This window comes from Arachis hypogaea, chromosome 10 (genome assembly GCF_003086295.3).
Source record: "Arachis hypogaea cultivar Tifrunner chromosome 10, arahy.Tifrunner.gnm2.J5K5, whole genome shotgun sequence".
NCBI lineage: Eukaryota > Viridiplantae > Streptophyta > Magnoliopsida > Fabales > Fabaceae > Arachis > Arachis hypogaea.
In genome coordinates this window covers 104,508,407-104,527,805 of record NC_092045.1, presented here as the reverse complement: position 1 = coordinate 104,527,805, position 19,399 = coordinate 104,508,407, and the positions used below count along the sequence as shown (strand labels likewise).

Here is a 19,399-nt window from a genome sequence, read left to right as displayed (position 1 = left end):
TTATTATTATTATTATTATTATTATTATTATTATTATTGATGATAATTTATACAACATAATAAATAAGGAAAATTATAGCTTAATAATTAAATAATGTAAATCCAAAATATGATTAAAAAATTTAAATAAATTTTATCACATCTTGTTATATCAACATTTCAGCTTTATTATAACAATAATTGATGAAAACAACTAATAGTATAAATTAAAATAGATAAATTTTCATAAACTTTAATATAAAAAACTTTACACAAATAACTAATTTTATATTGTCATCTCATTAAAAATAATAAATTTTTAAATATACTAAATATATAATCTTATAATCTAAAACATTTTACATTGTCCAGTATCAAAACTAAGATAAATTTTAAATTATACAATATCAAATAAAAAAATAAATATAAAATTCGAAATCAAAAATAGATATTTTATAAAAAAATCTTAAAAACATATGTTTTTTTTTTTCAAAAAAAAAAAAGGATTCCGCAATAAGTATTGTCCAAAATCCAAATTTTGACGCTGACTGAAAAACACACACATGAATGTTGTTGTTGCTGCTGTTTCTCATTCTTCCAACTAAACTTGCGTTTTCCATTTGCATGAATTAAAAACCCACAAACCTTTTCAGAGAAATAACGACTCCTTTCATTTTGATCCAATCGGGGGAAATGCTTCTCTCTTCTTCTTGATTTCGTGCTGACTGCTCAGCTTTCGGCGGCGGAGGAATATGCGCCGCCGAGCTGCCGCCGAGTTCCGGCGCCGTGTTCGGCGGAGGTTTTCTTATTGGATCTGGTTTCTCCTCGCCGCCTTCTCTCTTGCGGCTTTGCTTTTGTTCGTAGTGCAGCACAATCATCGCCAAGATCAGTTTCAGCTTCCGCTAACGGTAGCAACTAACTAACTAACTCACTCACTCTAGTTTTTAACTGTTATTATTGTTATTTTTCTTATTGGATTTGTTGTTTGATCGGTGGAAGTTCATTATTTTGTTTTTTTGGGATACCTAATTGTTTTGGAATTTGTTTCATTCTCAATTTTTCTTAATCCTAATCGTTTATTCATGTTTTGTTTTATTATTATTATTATTAACTGTGTCAAATTATGAATAGTAGTTCATCTTTGACTTTATACTTTCATTTGATAAATTGATGCAAGAGGAATGTATGTTTCTGTAGGTAGATGCGAATCAAAAGTAAATCTTTTGAAACAGTTTAATTTGGCAGTTTATCTGTGACTATTTGACTAAGTTCTTTCTGTGTTTTTTATTTAGAAGATGTAGTAGCTCTTCTTAGAAAGTTGTTCAATGTGGATCTTAAGTGTAATATTGAATGATGAATCTCGAGTGTTACATTGCTCCTTGTTTAGGGTAGTATTGCTAGAGATCATAGTTTTTTTTTTTTTTAGTGGTTTACTTTTTCTTTTTCGATCTTTTGGGCAATACAAGAATTATATTCAGTAGTTTTTTAACTTTCTGTGAGCTGTAATTCAGCATTAACTGAATCTGGAGAATCATGTGCTAGTTATGATCCACTACTAGTGTTTCCCCCCCTCCCTTAAATAACTAGTTAATTTTTAATTTTTACCACGCCAACAAATTTTCATTTCCTCCTATAGAAATAGCTGTGTGTAGTTATTTTAAGTTGGTTTCATGCTAGAAATCATTCAATGATTTATTGCTGTCTGTTCATTGTTTTCTTGCACACTGCCATTCTGCAAAAAAACTGTTATAGGAACTGCCAATCTCATATACGATTTAACCATAATTTTGAGTATCAATCTATCACATATTTGGTTATTTCACCAGTTTCTTCCTTGTTGCCACCAAAAAATTAAAACATGGAAGCTGATTTGACTCGTTTCTAGACATATAGTTATGTTGCTTAGAAATTTGCCTGAACATTGTGTTTGAAGTATTTGGTTATTACATCAGTGTCAGGGCTGTTCTGTGGCTCATTTCTTTTCGGTCATCCAGAATTGAAGAAATCATAGTAGTCAATCCCAGATCTCGTCGCATCCCTGACGTCCCCAAAACTGGAATTGTGGGATCCCGACATGGGATGGCTGGGATTTCAGCAAAGATAGAGGGAAATTCTCTGATACAACATGCATATTGTATTTTAAAAATTAAAAAAGAACAGGAAATCAAAATAAACCATGTCATCATCACTCATAATCCAAAGTCTTAAGTTTATATTTCATAATAGTTCAAAAATCCATACTATATAAACTCAAAAGTCATAAGCCTTAATTTAAGTTGTCACTAATCAATCACCAGCATAGAAGGGCAGTGAAATTATCTCTATACCCCCTTTGAAACCATCACAGAAGTTACTTTTAAGTGAGCAAAATCAGGTTTCAGCACCCGCATAAGATCCCAGTGGGATTTGCGGATAAAGGCTGGTCGCCGGAATCCTGGCTGGGACAGTTGGGGATGAAAGAACCGAGATCTCATCTGGTCTCCTCTCAAATGCATGCTGGGATGGGATGCCAAGATCCCACTGAAATCCCACGAGATTGACTAGTATGGAAGAAATTATAGAAACCATGACATAATTTGAGAAAGTTTATTCACAAACATGAAATTATACAAATATGCTTCTATACATATAAATCGCCCAAAAAATGAGGTGCACACTCAAGTTTTTGTGCCACATAAAAAGAGAAGTATAGTAAGTGGTCATTTGAGGCATAAAAATGAGGTATTAAATATATTCATTTGTGTAAGGCAACCAAGAGCAATGTAATATCAACTGCTATTGCTACACTAATTTTGCATTGCTGTGAAACTCTTACAGAGTAAGTGACTAATCATTGCAGGAGAAGAATGCCAGAGGTGAACTTGCAAAAGAGAGTATGAATTTTTCCAATGAAATTTTAAGTGCAACATCCTTTTCACGACAGTTAGCAGAGCAAATGGTTCTGGCCAAGGCATATGTGGTCATTGCCAAAGCACACAATAATCATCATTTTGCCTGGCAGCTTAGTTCAAAGATTAGAATTTGCCAGCTTTTGCTTTCAAAAGCTGCCATGACTGGGGAGCCCATTACCTTGGACGAAGCTGAGCCAATTATTAAAAGCCTCTCTTCCCTGATTTTCAAGGCACAAGATGTCCATTATGACATTGCTACCACTATAGTAACAATGAAGTCGCACATTCAAGCTCTCGAAGAACGTGCCAATGCTGTAACAGTTCAAAGCACAGTGTTTGCTCAAATGTCAGCCGAAGCACTGCCAAAGAGTCTTCATTGCCTAAATGTGAAACTTATGACTGATTGGCTAAGGACATTGTCCCTGCAAAAACACTCAAACGAGTGGAAAACTTCTCGTCTCAAGGACAACAGTTTATATCATTTCTGCATTTTTTCAGATAATGTGCTCGCAACATCAGTTGTTGTTAACTCTACAGTTGTCAATGCAGACCACCCAAAACAATTGATCTTTCACATTGTCACCAATGATGACAATTATGGAGCAATGCAAGCATGGTTCCTTAGTAATGACTTTAAAGGGGCCATCATAGAGGTGCAGAATTTTGAGGACTTTCATTGGTTGAATGAAAATTATTCTCCGATTATCAAACAGCTACACAATCCAGAATCTCAAGCCTTCTATTTTGGAGCTTATCAAGATGTGAATGTCGAATCAAAAGTTCGGAACCCCAAGTATTTGTCTGTACTTAATCATCTTCGGTTTTACATCCCTGAGATTTATCCACAACTTGAGAAGGTTGTTTTCCTTGACGATGATGTCGTCGTCCAGAAGGACCTCACCATACTTTTCTCACTGGATTTGCATGGAAATGTGAATGGTGCAGTTGAAACTTGTCTTGAAGCGTTTCATCGGTACTACAAGTATCTAAACTTCTCAAATTCAATTATAAGCTCAAAGTTCGATCCACAGGCATGTGGATGGGCATTTGGCATGAACATTTTTGACTTGGTTGCATGGAGGAAAGCAGATGTGACAGCAAGATATCACTATTGGCTGGAGCAAAATGCCAATGGCACACTCTGGAAGCTTGGCACGCTTCCTCCAGCTCTTCTAAGTTTCTATGGTTTGACAGAACCACTTGATAGAAGATGGCATGTTTTAGGATTGGGTTATGACTTAAATATTGACAACCGTCTAATTGAAAGCGCGGCAGTTATCCACTTCAATGGGAACATGAAGCCATGGCTGAAGCTAGCTATAGGCAGGTATAAGCCACTGTGGCACAGGTACATAAATCAAAGTCACCCTCACCTTCTAGATTGTGCCAGTAGTTAAATTGCACTACATCTATTGACAAAAAAAAAAAAAAAAATTGCACTGCTTCTTGATTGCTTATGGCTTATGCAACCTCAGATTACTTTTGAACTATTTATTGATCTTTGATTGTGTTAGCCATAACTGTAGAGTCAGAAGTAGAAAGTTTTTGACTTTTCTAGGAATATATATTTTTTTCGTTTGTCTTTTATCTATTGTTCACAGCTTATTAAATAGAAACGAATGATTTCTTATACACTAAAAGTTTAAAGGTTTAGGTGGAGAGATGTGGGGGAATTCAATTTTGGCTAGGTGAGGCTATATTTTCCCCTTTTGATTTGTTATGTAGTGATTATTGTGATAATTTATAAGCTTTTAAATAGTGATGTAACTGAATGGAAACAATTGTTTCCCTTTCTTCTTTGTGATGTCTTCTTTTTCTTACACAATCATTTGTTTTATGCCTTATATCAAGCCAATTGATGATTGTTAAGTGATTATTGTAATAATCAATTGTATTATGTCCTTTTTTTAATATATAAAATCATTTGTATTATGTTTGTCTTCATATCAAGCCAATTGATGTCTTATTTGTGATTATTGTAAATAGTTAGAACTTAGAAGCCAGTCTTATTTCTATTTAGGCCACTTTTGTTTTTGTAAAGTTTTGCGGACGAGGTGAATTCACTCAATTACCCCTTACATTTACTAAGCAAGTAGCAACCCTTTATCCCTCTACGTATATTGTGTTGAACTTGAACATACTTTTTCACCTCACTAGTTTGAATGTTAAACGAATACTGTTTCTGCATAAACGGGCACGCTTTCTATCTGACTTAATGGCCTTGTACTTTATTTTTTTATATGTATATTTGTTTCTAAGTAATTTACCAGTGATGTATACATCAACGTTCAACACCATAAAGTTTCTACATGACAGCACTGAAACGTAAGAGCTTGTTTGCGAGTTAGAAGGGAGAGAAGAGAACGGCTCCTCATGGCTCAAGTCCTTTTCTTCTTTTAGCCTAACTCATAAACACCTTAAGATAATTGATAGAGTAAATATTCAAATTGGTTTTCAACTAATTTTTATTACTCTAATATCCCCAAGAACTATTTCTGTTAGACAAATTAATTTTTCTGTTGCTTTTAATGAAAAGTTTAATATGTATACTAGATAAATAAGTTTTTAATAAATTTTATTATAAAATAATTAGATATTCAAAAAAATTATGATAAGACAATTTAATTTCCTTCAGAGACCAATGGTTGGTGGATAATTTTCAGAAACTTCTAAAGCAATACAAATTTATTGGGAATCAAGGTGTTTGATTTGAAATTTCTTAACTATCAATTTAGATGTTTACTCAATTAATATTTATTGCTCTATAAGTCTTTTGACTGAATACAGTCATCGAAGAAAGCTGGATAATATGGCAATCGCATTCAAATTGCATTATTTTTCTAAATGAACATCTTAATCCGAAAAAAATTACTTATGCGAGGAAGAAATACACTGAAATCTCATACTTAGGTTGCCAAAATTTGGAGCATAATAATTATATCATAAAATTACTGTGTTCCTTACTCGCACCACTTAGGAAGCAGACCAAATTGCAACCTCTGAATAACCATCTTCAGTAGCGCATGCCCGAAACATGCCCGTCGTGTTATAAGGCATTGCAACTTCTCCGGTAGCGGACACAGCAACCAAACCGGCGGTGCCTTTTGGCATGCAGTCATGGATAACATAGCTAGCAGCCTCCTCAAGAGAAACACCTTTGAACTCCATCATGGCTGCAACATCTCTTGCAACCGCGGCACGCAGTATTGCTTCGCCTTCGCCGGTAACTGAAACGGCACAGAGCTCATTGGCGTATGTGCCGGCACCAATGATGGGCGAGTCACCAATTCTACCAACCCTTTTGTTTACTAGTCCTCCGGTGGATGTTGCCGAAGCTAGATTACCATAACTATCAACAGCCACACAACCAACAGTTCCAAGTTGAACTTCTCCGTTACTATTTGATGTTTCCTCTTTGGTACCATTTTGGAGGGGTTGGGTATAATCAATCTAAATATTGTGAATCACAAAACATAGAGATATGTAAACATACAAATTTTTTAAGAATAAACAATCTTTCTAGTTAACTAGTGAGTTTAATTTTAATATACCGACACTATAAAATATTTTACACAATTGTTCAACTTTATTCGTTTTTTTATGCCAGTCACACGGTCAACGTAAAAGATAGATATTTTTTCTGACCTAGCGTTACATCAAAATTAACTTCTATATTTACCTGAACCCTGTGCGCTTCTTTTGCCTGCTTTAGTCTTTCTACATTTTCTGCAGTAATAAAATGGCTTGAGTCTGCAGTTTCAACGCCCTGATAAATAAAATAAGAATGCCATGGACATTAGTAAAAGATGAGACACAAGCTATAACTATTCAAATAAGGAATGAGATTTTAGATTCTAAAAATATGTAAAAGATTCCACTAAAACTCACTTGTTCTTTTGCAAATTCCTCAGCTCCATGAAATGCTAGATATACATGAGGAGTCTTCTCCATAACCAATCTAGCTAAAGAAACAGCATTGACAACTGTTTTCAGCCCAGAAACTGCTCCACAATTCTTTGTCCTTCCATCCATGATTGAAGCTTCCATTTCAACAGTGCCTTTGTTTGTCAAGACAGATCCCTTTCCAGCATTGAACTGCGGAATATTCTCCAATTCACGAACCTAAAATACACAAATTTCATTGCACTAAGCATCTTAAAAAGTCTATGATTTTAGCATTGGCACTATTAGAAATTTTTACTTAAAGGGTAAGTGGTTTGAATCTTACCACAAGCTCCACAACATCCAAGGGAGGCTTCTTGGCTTTAAGGGCCTCCACCCCAATTTGTAAGCAGTGGTGGAGGGCCTCCTCTCGAGGCCAGCGGCTCCCCAGCGTTAATGAGAGTGGGATGTCGCCGGCTCCGCCATGTAGAGCAATAGCCCAACCCATCTGCCCTCTAAGTTTCACTCACCCAGACATTCACTAATTCTCACTCTCTTGGATTGTTTATATAGTAATTTGAGGGTGTAATTATTCTCTCTTATAGTTTTATTAAATTTTTAATTAGATTTTTATATTTTTTAAATTGGATCTTTATATTATTTTTAATTTTGTAATTAGGTCATTTTTATATAAAAAAATTAAAATTAATAGAATATATCTAATTAAATTTTTAATTACGAATATTTTTAATTTGTGAAAAAATATTCAGTTAATTATAGTATTTTTTACACTATAAATAACCTAATTATAAAATTAAAAGTAACGTAATAATTCAATTAAAAAAAATATAAAGACTTAATTATAAATTTAATAAAATTATAGAAACCAACATAATAATTAAACCTAGTTTGAGACTCCAATGTGAGATTACTTGCATGATACGCGAAGGACCCATCGTTATTTTCACCGGTGCCTGTTAAGCCACATTTTTATTTAATTAATAACAGAAACACTTTTTCTGTAGCAACAATATATATAAAACTGCTCATGGTGGTTAATTGTAGTTGTTCAGAAATATGGAAGGAAAGTTACCTCACTTTTCATTTCTAACTTCTAAAGAAGTTGTTGAGTTATTTATCTATAAGAGTAAAAAATTAAGATGGTAGAAAAATTTATGTGTTGCCATACTAATAAGAATATTTAATTTTGATGAGCTACTACGATCAAAATCTTGTATATTTTTTCATTTTTTTTGTCGACATCGTAGGTACGCTCTTAGGAGAAATAATTCTATTCTGTTTGAGTTGAGTAAAACTATTTATAGGTAAAAATGTGGTGGCGAAAATTGTAGCCACATGGGATGCAATGGCAACTTGAGTATAATATTCATACAATTTTGTAATTCTCGAGATTTAAGATATTGTAAAATAATACTGGTATATATATCTATATTCGTAGACTGATAGACATTAGTATTTTATTCTTATTTATTCTTTTGAAATTAAAAATACTGGTGCAGTGCAAGTGCAGCTAATTAAACACGAGACCCACCAACCCACTAATGAAACACACTCGTTTTTTAAAGCACGTCATGTAAGATCCACCGAAGTTATGAGGAAACTTTTCGACAGTTAGATTTGTAAAATGTAACCGAATTCTATAAATTGTTTTAGGGAAAGAGAAGAGAAGCGAAAAAAGAGAAAATAGAGAATAATAGATAATTGTATGGTTAAGTATATTTTTGTTTCACTCCTAAAGGAAGGATATAGATGGACACGGTAGACACGATTTTTAATGAATTTTTTTTCTTTTTTTGACCATAGTTATTTTTTTATTATTTTTCTATTATTTCTTTTTATTATCTTGTGAAAAATCCTATCCATTTTATTAAATAGGTCTATTTTAATAATTTTACCTGATATTTTAGTTTTGTTTATATTTATTCAAATATAATACTAGACATTACATTAATGTCTTATCCATTGTATCCAAACACAATACATAAAAAGTAATTTTTAGTGTCTCTGTCCCAGTGTCATGTCATGTCCTGTCTACAAAAACAAATGCAGCCTAAGGTATATGTCGAAAATTTCTTTCGTCTCTAATTTTTTTTATACAAAATCATTTCTAAGGTATAACTTGATTTTAAAATAGTCTTAGTCTACTTAAATTTTAAATTTTATTACCAAATTACTGCTAACTAAAAAAATTATAAAATATAAAAAAAGAAAGAGAACGGATGATGAGAGGGAGAAAGGAATCACACGAGGGGAGAGAGAAGAAGGAGAAAGGGAAGATAGGGAGAAGAGAATCATTCGAGAGGGTGAGCAAGGAGGAAAATGTTAAAGTGGAATTTCTCTCTTGTTGTGCTTTTGACCGTGTATATCATAGGGAAGAGGGATATGAGTATTTTTTTATAGATACCTGTTTGTTTGTGGAGTTGGGATTTAAATTTTTCTTTACCACCTTTGAATGTGGTGTGTTGACATAGCTAAGGTGACTTTCGCAATCGCACCCAATTTTTGAGCATTTGTGAAGGCGTTTGAAATTTTGATGAGTTATCTAAAAGAGGAACTGTCATTAGAAGTGTTTTTTACTCTATTTTAGTTAAAGAGAGTAAAAAGAAAAGTGTGGATAACTCTAAGCAGTGCTCCAAATCGTATTGTGTTTAGTTTATATAAGTCATCTTTTAAAGGTTTTAAAAGGATGGTTGTAAAGGTGAGGTCTGCGGAGGATAAGTATCCGTTTTATTTGGATGAGTATTTGATAAAGAAATTTTCTTTATTTTAGTATCCTCGGCCGAAGCAAATATTAGGTATGGATTGGATGGTATATAAAGATAAGATGATAGTTGAGTTTCTAGTGAATAATATCTCATCATCGAGGTTGCTTGCTATATCCGAGTTACTTAAATGTGAGTTTGATAAAGATGTTGTTGTCGAGCATATAGGTAAAGTGTGTGTGTGATTGGATTTTTGGCATGGTATAAGTGTTTTTTAATTTTGTGTTCTTGTTTTGTGCAGGGGAGAGAGTTCTAACGGTGTCGACCACAAATTTACGTGTATTTTTTAGAACGAAGAATATGGAAAAGGAAGGGTTTACTACTATTGTGAAGTCTAAAAGTGGGGCTGAAGTTGATTAGCCACAGAGAAAAAAATTGAGTGCAAAAAAAAGAAAACTTGAGGCTGCGGCTATAAAAGATCAAGTGATAGATTTGTTTAATAAGAAATGTGCATTGAAGGAGTTGAGTTTAGGGGAAGTAGAAACTTTCACCCTAAATAAAAAAGATTTGCACAACTTCGATGAAATCGAGGATGCAACGTCTGTATGGAGTGGTCGTTATCCCTTTGCTCAATTATCTGATGATTCTGTGCAAGCTGCGACTGATGTAAAGCATGTGAATGATGCTGGTGACATTGTGTTGGATCAATATCTCTAGGTATACTAAGTAAAAGTATTATATTGGATGTTTGAAAAATGTGTGTTTGAGTTTAGTGTTTTTGATATGCAAGTTATAGGTGATCGGTTGATGTGCATAAGTCAGAACCGTGAACTAAAACATAAAAGTATTTTAGTGGATGAGAATGAACTGAATAGGATTGTGAAAGAGAAATCTATTAAGAAAAAAGAATTGCAAAGTTCTTTGGAGAAATTTGATTTGAAAGAAAAGGAGTTGAAGAGCATGAGTTGCTTGAAGAGAAAGAGAAAAATTTTGATAAATAGAAGATTGAGTTGGAGGCTAGAGTTGTGGAGCTTATTGTTGAGAGAGAGTACTGAAGAGAGTAAACAAAGTCATGGGTTAGAGATGTTTGCTACTGGATTCGCTAGGGCAGTGGAGCAAATCTGGTTTATTACACTAAAGACTAATATATCTGCGGTGGATCCCTGCAAAATGGTTGTGAATGGGGATCTTATTGATGATGACCAAGAGGGTGATGATAAGAATATGGGTGCATCATGATGAGTGCTGTATTTAATTAGCTTTGTTTATTCTGTTTTCTGAAAAGTTGTTTGAACAATGTTTGTTTTCAGGGCCATAGTATGATTTAGCCTAGTACTGTACAGTTGTTATTTTGAAATATTTTGAACAAGCATGTATGTGTTAGCTGTTTTGTGAATTGGATTGCGTAGCATTGTGTGATTAGTTTTGAAGTATATTGCTTGCGAGAGAAATGTGCTTGTTTGATTGTGGTTTGAGATAGAATTTGTTTAATCTAAAATATTGCAATTATTCGAATAAATTTTCGTGGGAGTACTTTTGAATTATTGTAAAAGTGATTGAAATGATGGTTTGTTAGAGTAGTACAAAAGAGGAGATAAAAATTTGATTGTAGCCAATACATTTGGTGAAGTGTGCATATCAGATGAGCTATAGATCGGTTTGTAGGTAAAGAATAGAAAATATGAGTAATAAGTTAGAAAATAATACTTTTATTGATAAAGAACCTGTGTAGGTAGAAGATGCAGGAGGTGTGTCTCGTTAAAATTTCTCCTAGCAAAACTCAACTTAAGGATAAAATCTGGGCAATAAGAAAAAGAATACATCACCTTGTCTTGACTAACTGTAATAAATCTTTAAAGAATAAATGCTCTATGTATTTGGCAAGTCATTGCCTTCTAATGTTTGTAATTTGTAAACAGTTCGTCTGCTAACTTTTGATATTCGGAATGGACCATCCCAGTTTGCAGCAAACTTACCATGGCTGTGCGATTTCTGTGCTTCTTCTATTTTTTGAAGGATGAGGTCTCCTTCATGAAATTTATTCGACTTGATCTTTTTGTTGTATTTCTAAGTCATAGCAAGTTGGGTTGCACGTTGTTGAATTAGCATGTGGTCTCGAATTTCTTCGATTGAGTCTAGCTTAGTGGCTCTGAGTCCAGCATTTACTTTGCCATTGAGGGTGTTTGTTCGGCTAGATTGATATAAGACTTCAACTGGTATAATAGCATCACAACCATATACTACTCTAAAAGGGGTCTCCTTTGTTGATGAGTGTTCTATTGTGTTATAGTCTAAAAAGATTTTCGAAATGAGCTTGGCCCATTGTCCGTTGGAGTCATCTAATTTTTTTCATAGTGCCTGCAATATAATCTTATTATCGGCTTCAGCTAACTCATTAGTTTGAGGGTGTTACACATATGAAAATTGATGTTTGATTTTAAAATTTTTCTTATCAATGAATTGTCTAACATTGTTAGTGATAATGGAATGAGGTATATCGAATCTGCATATTATATTTTTCTAAACAAAAGAGATAATTTTTTCGGAATTGATTTTTGCCAAGGGTATAGCATCTATCCATTTTGTAAAGTAATCTATATCAACAATTAAGAATTTAACTTGACCTGGTGCTTGTGGAAAAGGACCGAGGATATCTATCCTTCACTTACTAAAGGGCCAACTTACTTCCGATGTGTGTAGTTGCTCGGCCGGATTGTGGATAATGGTGGCATGGCGTTGGTAGTGGTCACAATTTTTGACCTTGTTTATGCAATCCCATTGTATTGTAGGCCAGTAGTATCCTGCTCTGAAGATTTTGGATACTAGGCTTCGTCCTCCTATGTGTATACCACATACTTCCTCATGGACTTCATCCATGGCGAGTTTAACGTCGGCTTGGCTTAAACATTTTAATAAGGGTCTTGAAAAACTTTGTTTGTATAGTTCGCCTTTAATCATGGTGAATAAATTAGCTTGTCTTTTGAATTTTTATTTGTCCTTTATATCCTCTGGTATTGTTCTAGTTTGTAGATATTTGATGAATATATCTCGCCAATATACTTCCTGTGCAATACACAACTATTAGTCTAACACTGGGCTCATTCAGTGTTAGCTGCGATAAGCTCGGTAGATGAGTTTGACTTCTAGTAGTTGCTAGTTTTGAGAGAATATCAGTTCAGCAGTTTTGCTCCCAAGGTATGTGGAAGATTTTAAAGTTCAAAAAGCAAGAGATGAGGTTATTAACATTAGATAAATATTTTTCTAACAATATATCTCTTGCTTGAAATTACCTGTTACTTGTTGTACTACCAGTAGTGAGTTGCATTTGACATTCAAGTGTGTTATCCTAAGTGTTTGAGCTAATCCAAGACCTGCTATAAGTGCTTCATAATCTGCTTGGTTATTGCTGGCTTGGAAAGTAAATTTCAAGGATTGTTCTATAATTGTTCCTTGGCTATCGTCGAGCAATATATTGGCCCCAAAACCTTGCATGTTTAAAGCTCCGTCAATGTATAGTGTCCATGTCTCACTACTGGGTGTTGAGTTATTGAGAGTAAGTTTTGCAATGAAGTCGGTTAAAACTTGGGACTTGATGGCTCCCCGTGGTTGATATTGGATATCATATTCTGAGATCTCTATAGACCATATGATTAACCTTCCAACTAGTTCAGGTTTTGCGAGGATTTGTCTTAGGGGATGTTCTGTCCGTACTATTATAGTGTGATTGGAAATAGTGTCTTAGTCACCTTGCTGTTGTCACAAGAGCTAAAGCTAGCTTTTCTAATTTTGGGTATCGAAGCTCGGCATTCTGGAGTGACTTACTTACAAAGTAAACTAGCTGTTGTATTTTATCTATCTTTGTGATCAAAATAGAGTTCACAGCATGGTTTGTTATAGATAAGTAAAGATAGAATGGTTTACCTTTTTTTGGTTTTTGGAGTATTGGAGGTGAGGACAATATGGCTTTAAGCTTGATAAAAGCTTTCTCACAAGCTTCTGTCCATGTAAATTCTTTCTGTTTTTATAATGTTTTGAAAAAGTGATATGATCAGTGAGCTATCCAAGGTAAGAATCGTGACAGTGCTGCTAGCCGACCAGTGAGTTATTGTACTTCTTTAACAGACCGAGAACTTCTCATTCCTAGGATCACTGGGCACTTCTCCGGGTTGGCCTTTATACCTCGGTAAGTTAACATGAATCCGAGAAATATTTTCCCATGCACTTCAAAGGCACACTTCTCTGGGTTTAGCTTCATGTTGTATAGCTGGAGCTGTTGAAAAATTTCTTTTAGATCATTGGTTTGATTGCTGCCAAATTTTGTCTTTGCTACCATATCGTCCATATATACCTTTATGTTTTGTCCAATTTGGTTGACAAATATTTTATCCACTAGCCTTTGATATATAGCACCTGAATTTTTAAGCCCAAAGGGCATAACCTTGTAACATAAATTACCATAGTCAGTAATAAAAAAAAGCCTTATCCTGATCTGTCGAATACATAAGTATTTGGTTATAGATAGAATAAGCATCCATAAAACTTAAATATTGAAAACCAGATGAGCTATCAACTAATTTATCAATACAGGGTAAAGGATATGCGTCCTTTGGACATGCTTTGTTGAGGTCGGTGAAGTCCATACACATCCTCCACTTGCCACTGTGTTTCTTAACCATGACTACATTTGCTAACCAGCTTGTGAATTTGACGTCTTTTATGAATCCAATGTCCAATAGTTTTTGGGTTTCCTTTAGGGATGCCTTCTTTTTGTATGTGTCGAGATGTCATTTCTTCTGAACTATAGGGCGACTTGAGGGATTAACTGCTAGTTTGTGACAAATGACGTTCAACTCAATCCCCGTTATGTCTGCTAGGTCTAGGAAAATAGTTCAACATTTTGTTGTAGTAGTGTGACAAGTTGTTCTTTCTTCGGTCCTTGTAATGCATCTCCTATGTAAGTATACTTGCTTTTATCTTCTGTCAGCATCACCTTGGTTAAATTGTCTATTGGTATAGGTCGGTCTTGTATGTATGTCCTCGGATCAAGCTCCGTTAAGGGGGATAAACTCTCCAAGTTATAGACTGCATGAACGTGTTGTTGCTTAGATTGCTTGGAAAGTTTTGTTTTGAGACTTGCATTATAGCATTGCATGGCTTCTTTCTAATTAGTGTGGATTGTGACGACTTTGTTATTCTATGTACAAAACTTAACACACAGGTGTACAGTTGAAATAATAGAACCAAATGTATTCAAAGAAGATCTCCCTAAGATGATGTTGTATGGGCTTTGACAGTCCACAAATAGGTATTGGATATCTAAGGTTTTACAATTAGGATATTGACCTAGGGTTGTTTGTAACCATATATAGCCTCGTATCAGAACACGCTCACCTGAAAAACCTACCAATTCTCCTATTGATGGTTGTAGGGCTTTGTCAATTAGCTTCACTTTTTGATATGTAGAATAGAACAACACGTTTGCACTGCTGCCCGGATCTAAAAGGACTTTTTTCACCAATAGCTCGCCAACCTGAAGTGATGGATTGTCCAAATTTTTATCCACTGCTTTGAAGTCTAAGAGTTTGAATGTGATCTCTAGGATATTCACGTTGGTTGTTAATATCAGTTCAGACTCAATCACTGACATCATGGCTCTATACGACCTCTTTCTGGCATAGCTATTACATCCTTCACATGCGAAACCACCGGGAATACAATTAATAATGCCACGAGGTTGATTAGGGTTTTTTGTTTACCTTTCTTCCTTTGTCTCTATAATTGTCATTTGACTTTGAATGTTGGCCAGGGTCTGTTGTGTTTTGTCTCTGTCCTTGACTATCTATGTATTTGTCTAACAAGCCCAGGTGGGCTAGTTTCTCGAGGAGGTTCTTTGCTATAACACAATCATCTGTGGTATGGCTATAGTTCTGGTGAAAAGTACAGTACTTAGATTTGTCCATATATCATTGGTCTTGATAAATTCTCGCTTTGTTTGGTGGGTTGATCAATTTAGAGTGCAAGATATCTTTGATGTCTTCCCTTTTGGTGTTAAATAGAGTATATGTGTCAAACTTCGGTGTTAGTTTGAATGGCTTTTGGTCCGCCTTATTTTTCAGATGTTTGTTCTATTTGTCCTTCTCTCTGCTGGGCTTAGGTCTTTCTGCTTTCCGAATTTGCCAAAGTTCCTTTATTTCAATTTGGCTTGTTGTTCTTTCTCTGAACTCGGTCAACGTCTTTGGTTTCATCACTGCTATAGTTTCTTAAAATTTTTCAAGTTGAAGCCCACTGTTTATTGCATGCAAGTGGACTTCCAAATTCAAGTTAGGTATCTCCATGGCTGCTTTAGAAAACCTTGTCATGTAGTCTTTGAGGCTCTCATATTATTCTTGTTTTATGGTGCTGAGATAGTCCGTGTTTTGCACATAGATCTTGGAAGCTGCAAAGTTATTCACGAAGAGGTAGGCCAATTTAGTAAAGCTTGATATAGAACCTTTAGGTAAACTAGAAAACCATATCAAGGCAGCACCATCTAAGAAGGTCGGAAATGTATGACAAAATCTTGGGTCAGATGCACCATTCATGAACATCATTGAGTAGAATTTAGTAATATGGATGTTAGGGTCGCCAATCCCCTTATAAGGCATCATCGGCAGAGTGAAGTTCTTTGGCATTTGAAAGTTCATAACTTCATTTGAAAAGAGATTGGTTTTCTTTATTGATGGCTTTAGGGTGGCTATCACCGTGCTTTGATTTCTACAGTATGGTCATCATCGTCATCATTGGCTGTCTTGCTTTTGGTTTATTAGCTCGGTCATGCGCTGGACTTCTGCCTACAAGGACTCATTGATAGCCAGAAGCTCAGCTTGAGTTGGAGGAGAAGGAGGGTTGCTTCTGCCATAAGTTGTGACTAGCAAAAAAAGAAGTGAAAAAAGAGCAGAAACGATGATGGTAGGGTTGTTGAGTTAAGAAATTAACTAAATTAATTAATGATGACAAACATTATTTTATTGGGCAAAGTAAATAATTAGTGTTGATTGTTTATGATTATATGTTGCTAATTATTTGATATTGAGTATTGCAGGCCAAAAATTAATACAGCAACCCAAATTGGATGAAAATAAAAACAAGGCTGGTGGGCTACAATACAAACAAAGCCCAAAAGAAAACAAAGCTGAGGAATCAAACGGGTTGCATGAATCAAAACCAATCTAAGCACGTATCCATCACTCTAAGCTGATCCCTCTCATTTACTTTCACCAAAAGCAGCGTTCACTTTTCATCTTGGTCAGAAATCAGAGAAAGAGAATGCTTAGTTCCTAAGTTGTTCACCAAAGAAGCAAGAAAAATAAGGTTAAATAAGAAAGGGTGAAGTCTAATCACCCACATCAATCTGTATCAAGAAGAGGTCAGAAGCTAAAGGTGATTTTATTTCCTTCTACATGCTTCTCATTTTCTTCTCTTCGTCTTCAACTCTCTGCCACTCCATATTGGGATACATGGGAAAGATGATTTCTGTTCTATACTGCTATGTATCTACGGTTAAAATTATGTCTTGGGAACCAAGTAGTTTTTCAATGGCTAAGATCTGGGTTTACCATTGAAATCATTTGTTTCTATGGCTTTCGGTCAACAAGAGAATGTCAAAACCAAAGTTTCTATTTTGAGGATTGATGGAAAAAAGTGAGATGGTAGGTTGGTGTAGCACAAAGCTCGAGATTTGACCTAGGAGAGAGCAACTTAGCAACATGCAAGGAGATACAAAAGAAGTTGGTTCACCATTCAGAAGCCAAGGAGAGATAACCAGTGTATTGAGGTTTTGTTCTGAGAAGTATTCTCTGAAGAAGTTCATCAACTTGGACAGTGCTTCCTAGTCAAAGGAGTATTCCGCCAGAATGAAGAACTGAATTAGAGGCTTGCAAATCTGGTTTATCACATAGCAAAGAGGCTGTTGATGAGTCAATCTCCTTCATGTTTACAGATTGTAATTTTCTTTTAATGTTTATCTTTCTATAATTTCTTGAATGAAAAGGCATAATGAGAGAACTCAAGTAAAAGTCAATGAGTGAAAAAGGCTGAGTAATACACTTGAGAGAAAAGTCTAGGGTTATTTCAGATTTCTTTAGGTAAAGTCTGTGTCTTGTATCTTGTACCTGTGAGGTATCCCTTTCTTAGTTGGGTGGGCACTAAGAGTGAATAGTTAGGTATAATCATAACCAAGTCAAGTTAGGTTAGAACTTGAGAGTGAAAGGATTGTGTCAATCCTGTAGAATTGGTGTATGTAATACTTTAATTATGGTGGAAATTTTACCACTGTTGTGGTGGAGACTGGATATAGGTTGCATTGCACAAGTCAACTGAACCAGGATACATGTTGGTGTCAGCTTCTCTCTTCTCTGCTCTGTTATATTTTCTGATATTCATGAGACAAAAATAAATTGCCTCATAAATTTTTCGCTGCTGAGTTCAAACAGAATCAGAATTGAAAGTTTGTTATAAAGGGTTATTTCATTAACATAAAAGGAAGGCCTAGATTTAACCCCTTCTCTAATCCTTCTACAACCTTCAAGGGTTAATTTGAAATTTTGGCCCCACAATTGGAGCCAAATGTTCCTTCCCAGTAAGTCTTGGGAGAGGTATAGCTTTCCAATCCTAGGTTGAATTTACTTCAACCTGAGCTGGACGAGGTATATGTTAAATTTTCAAGAATAGAGGTAGTGAGAACCTGCAAAGGTACTCCAATACTCAAGTTAGAAAAAGAATGAAATGAGTATATTACAATTCAGAGTGAACGGCCTACCTCTTTTTCATCGTATCCCCTTCTTATAGGGTGAATTTAGTTTGTTATTCATGGTCCTATTTGTTTGACCTAATTATCTTCAAACTAGGCGTATAGTCTGTAACAACCGTTTGACTTAAAGATCAGGATCTTGTTGGTTATTTGACACGTTGCTGACTTATAGGGTAGATAAGTGTGAAGTATAACGGATAGATCAACAATTATTAATGGAGTCACCTATTATTCTCCTTATTCATTTTCCTCTTTCCTCTTCTTTCAGACCCTAATCCTTATTTCCATAACATGTTATTAGCACGAGTCTTACCAATCTAACGCTTCGCTCAAATTTAGAAATAAAAAATATGTCTCACAATGCTTCAACACATACAATACTTAGAGACAAAAGATATTTTGTCTCACTTTTTACAGAAGAAACAAACGTAAGTACGATTATTGGTAGTGCAAAAATGACTGAAAGCTCCGGAAGAGCTACGATAGTATTACCTAAAGGAACTAAGTATTCTTCTTAAATAAGAATAAATTACTATATGTACCTGATGAGCGGATAATTTATACGCTTTTTGGCATTATTTTTAGGTAGTTTTTAGTAAGTTCAAGCTACTTTTAGGGATGTTTTCATTAGTTTTTATGCTAAATTCACATTTCTAGACTTTACTATGAGTTTGTGTGTTTTTCTGTGATTTCAGGTAATTTCTGGCTGAAATTGAGGGACTTGAGCAAAACTCTGAAAAAGGCTAACAAAAGGACTGCTGATGCTGTTGGAATCTAACCTCCCTGCACTCGAAATGAATTTTCTGGAGCTACAGAACTCCAAAAGGCGCGCTCTCAACGGCGTTGGAAAGTAGACATCCAGAGCTTTCCAGCAATATATAATAGTTCATACTTTATTCAGGAATTGATGACAAACGCCAAGTACATGCTGCTGTCTGGAGTTAAACGCCAGAAACACGTCATGATCCAGAGTTGAACGCCCAAAACACGTCATAACTTGGAGTTAAACTCCAAGAAAAGCCTCAGCTCGTGGATAGATCAAGCTCAGCCCAAACATACACCAAGTGGGCCCCGAAAGTGAATTTATGCATCAATTACTTACTCATGTAAACCCTAGTAGCTAGTCTAGTATAAAT

General features: G+C 34.9%; 2 protein-coding genes across 2 annotated transcripts; one reads left to right on the top strand and one right to left on the bottom strand.

Annotated features, from left to right (window-relative positions):
• Nucleotides 1-522: 522 nt before the first annotated feature.
• LOC112716253 (hexosyltransferase GAUT11) lies at nucleotides 523-4,802 on the top strand. The gene is made up of 2 exons (XM_025768125.2): nucleotides 523-887; nucleotides 2,819-4,802. Exons 1-2 carry the CDS (start codon nucleotides 732-734, stop codon nucleotides 4,265-4,267), a joined length of 1,605 nt encoding a protein of 534 aa, XP_025623910.1. The 5' UTR covers nucleotides 523-731; the 3' UTR covers nucleotides 4,268-4,802.
• Nucleotides 4,803-5,600: 798 nt separating this feature from the next.
• On the bottom strand, nucleotides 5,601-7,302 carry LOC112716252 (isoaspartyl peptidase/L-asparaginase-like). The gene is made up of 4 exons (XM_025768124.2): nucleotides 7,099-7,302; nucleotides 6,759-6,992; nucleotides 6,550-6,636; nucleotides 5,601-6,320 (listed from the first exon to the last, which is right to left on the bottom strand). Exons 1-4 carry the CDS (start codon nucleotides 7,258-7,260, stop codon nucleotides 5,844-5,846), a joined length of 960 nt encoding a protein of 319 aa, XP_025623909.1. The 5' UTR covers nucleotides 7,261-7,302; the 3' UTR covers nucleotides 5,601-5,843.
• Between the last annotated feature and the right edge of the window lie 12,097 nt (nucleotides 7,303-19,399).

What these genes read in the sequence shown, in the direction of transcription:
- LOC112716253 (XM_025768125.2), top strand. Translation starts at nt 732, where the DNA reads ATGCGCCGCCGAGCTGCCGCCGAGTTCCGGCGCCGTGTTCGGCGGAGG. An exon ending in AGTTTCAGCTTCCGCTAACG is followed by an intron (nt 888 to 2,818) that starts GTAGCAACTAAC and finishes TAATCATTGCAG; the next exon opens with GAGAAGAATGCCAGAGGTGA.
- LOC112716252 (XM_025768124.2), bottom strand. Translation starts at nt 7,260, where the DNA reads ATGGGTTGGGCTATTGCTCTACATGGCGGAGCCGGCGACATCCCACTC. An exon ending in AGGAATTTGCAAAAGAACAA is followed by an intron (nt 6,637 to 6,758) that starts GTGAGTTTTAGT and finishes TTTATTTATCAG; the next exon opens with GGCGTTGAAACTGCAGACTC. An exon ending in AAGAAGCGCACAGGGTTCAG is followed by an intron (nt 6,321 to 6,549) that starts GTAAATATAGAA and finishes CACAATATTTAG; the next exon opens with ATTGATTATACCCAACCCCT.